Below are 2,500 nucleotides of genomic sequence, written 5' to 3'. Positions count from 1 at the left end.
TTTATGGTCTCGGTCTGTGCAGAGCGGGACCACATCGTGCAGACGTGTAGCATATCACGTGACAGCACACTGACATACGCACACTGGTAGTGCTGAAAACACGAGATGTCGGAGGTCTCGCTAAGGCACACAGGCACAAAGCTAAGCCAGAATTAGTATGTGTACGTAGACTGCCGTCCGGACCGTGGTCTGCCAGACGGTGAGCTGCATCTCTTGCCATTTACCACATGCATGTAAAGCACGATTCGTTCAAACATTAGATTACATCGTTATTTTATCTGCACCGCTCAGTCGTCCATTTCGCACGGCACAGTCCACTGTTAGTTGGTGGTTTTCGTCTCCGTCCCTTTCTCATTTCCAGTAAACGTCCTCTAGTGTTGTTGAATAGTTCATACCTACCTTTGTTAGTCGTGCATTATCCTTTCCAGTCATTCCATTATCCTTTCCAGTCATTCTTACTCATTCTCTCAACTACTAATCCAGTCTGTAGTGGCCACAACGCTCTCCCAGTGAATAACAAGTTTAGCATAACGCTCTCTCAGTGAGTAAAAGGTCCAGCATAACGCTTTCCCAGTGAATACCAAGTTCAGCATATCGCTCTCCTTCTCTCAGCGACCTACGTATTCCAGTCAGTCCACTCAGCGAACGTTTGAAAAAGATTTCACGGAACGGACAATTCACTCAGTAAGTAAAATACATCATGTGCTGTAGGTCTATTTAAAATCCCCTACAATGTAGCATTAGTATCACTGATATAGCACACTGTGACTATGCCTACTCCAGAGCTAGGTCATCAGGCTGAGTTACACGGTTGAGAACTAGCGTGTGTGCACATGCCTGGTACAAATCCGCTAGGTACTGCACGGATCTGGTTGTCATAATGGGTTCATTTATATTTGCTCCCGTTAGCGACTGGATCACTCCATTCACTCCCCTGTTCTTGCACTGTTACAAGTAGTTATCGTTCTGGCTATCCAGCTGTGGATCGTTCGGTAGCGGTTCAGGTCAAAGTCCAAAGTTCAAACAGTGAGTTACTTCTTTGCTGCACCATCCGGTCAAAGCCCTCCGCACTTCCACGCCACGGTTCTTCTTTACTCTTCACTGCTACTTGAAGACAACGTTCAAGGATGACTTTCTTGATCTCTTCCCTTTAGTCTGGACTCGCCACTTGTAGTCGTGTTCGTCTATGAGAAGTTCAACGGTGACTTTATCCATATAGCAAGTTAGATTAGACCATGTTCAGAACTCTCAATAGACAAGAGAAGTTCATCATGTTTCCTATATATGGTGAGAAAGTAGAGAAAGGCAGATCGTTTTCAATGTCATCAACGTTACTCGAACAAGGAATGTAAGTTACAAATGGTGGCACTCCATCTCTTTCTTTTCGTTTACTTCCCATATTTTCGTTAGTAGTGTCGTCTCCTTGGTCGTTGGTCGTTGGTCTCCATCTTTGTCTTTGTCCCGTGTCACAACGCGACGGTCATTCAGGGACCTACTGATTGACCCGGGTCTTGTAGATGAAGTACATTTCATCTCTTTGTAAAGAAGGTAGACCTGACCAGCAGGAGGATGGATTGGTATTTCTAGTTGCGATCGACGATGGAGATTGTTCGAATATCAAGTGTTTGCTGTTGTTACTGTTCGTGCTTGTCAAGTTGAAGTTGAAATTGTTCCATTCATTTTGGGTGGAGACGTACCTTTCCTCGAACTGTCGTTTCGAACTGTCGTTTTCTTCTTCCATGGTTGTCAACTGTACAGAGTTGGTGTTGTTTGAAGTGGAGAGCAGTATTCTTTCGTCGATAGTTGTCGTAGGCAGTTGTAGTAATGAGGTGTAACATTTGTCGGTGGTTTCTGTGGTTTTGCTGAGACAGGTAAATTGCATTGTGTTGCAGTGTGTTGTGAAGATGTCCCCGTGATGTCGTTCATTGATCGTCTTCACCTTTTTCAGCTACTGACACAGTCACTGACTGACGTAGCTGCATGTCCGTGGACGTGGGGTCAAAGGTTGTGTCACTCTAAATATGGCATTAGGTATGACGTCATGATGAGTGTGTACGTGTGTGTGCGTACGCATCAGCGTAGATACAAGTATTGACACGTGAGATCAATCTTGTTTGGATCATTGTGTATGTCATAGTATGTGAGTACTTGTTGTCTGTCTGTGTGTCTGTGTGTCTGTCCATCTGTCTGTCTGTGTCTCTCTATCGGTCTTTGTGTCTATCCGTCCATGTGTCCGTCTGTCTGTGTGTCTGTGTCTGTATCCGTGTGTGACGGTCTGTTTGTCCATTGCTCCGTGTATATGACTTGTATTATGTGTGTGTCTCTGTGTCTGTGTGTCTGTCTGTGTGTGTATGTGTGTGTGTGCGTGTCTGTCTGTGTGTCTGTCTGTGTTACGTACACATTGTCCCTGTACAGACATGTCCAGTCAAGTTGTGTTCGACGCGTTCGTTCGGGAGGTGCAGCGAAGAGATTTCACACTGGAAAGTCTGCAGGCTGCTGT

At 45.4% G+C, this 2,500-nt stretch overlaps 2 protein-coding genes across 4 annotated transcripts in view; one reads left to right on the top strand and one right to left on the bottom strand.

The window, feature by feature from the left end:
* LOC135823704 (ice-structuring protein 4-like) overlaps positions 1-453 on the bottom strand; it is a 4,561-nt gene extending 4,108 nt beyond the window's left edge. Inside the window, exon 1 of the mRNA XM_065336547.1 lies at positions 400-453. Within this exon, the coding sequence (XP_065192619.1) occupies positions 400-453 (54 nt within the window). The remainder of the gene's footprint in view (positions 1-399) is intronic.
* The window catches only part of LOC135822815 (uncharacterized), a 100,646-nt gene continuing 98,588 nt past the window's right edge, over positions 443-2,500 (top strand). For all 3 annotated transcript variants that reach the window (XM_065335648.1, XM_065335650.1, XM_065335649.1), the window contains exons 1-2: positions 443-684; positions 2,416-2,500. The exon at positions 2,416-2,500 is cut by the window's right edge and continues 85 nt beyond it. In XM_065335648.1, the coding sequence (XP_065191720.1) occupies positions 2,418-2,500 (83 nt within the window). In that variant the 5' untranslated portion in view covers positions 443-684; positions 2,416-2,417. The remainder of the gene's footprint in view (positions 685-2,415) is intronic.

The sequence above is a fragment of the Sycon ciliatum genome, chromosome 8 (genome assembly GCF_964019385.1).
Source record: "Sycon ciliatum chromosome 8, ocSycCili1.1, whole genome shotgun sequence".
In the NCBI taxonomy this organism is placed as follows: Eukaryota; Metazoa; Porifera; class Calcarea; order Leucosolenida; family Sycettidae; genus Sycon; species Sycon ciliatum.
The sequence above is the reverse complement of the archived record's forward strand: the minus strand, read 5'-3'. Positions and strand labels throughout refer to the sequence as shown.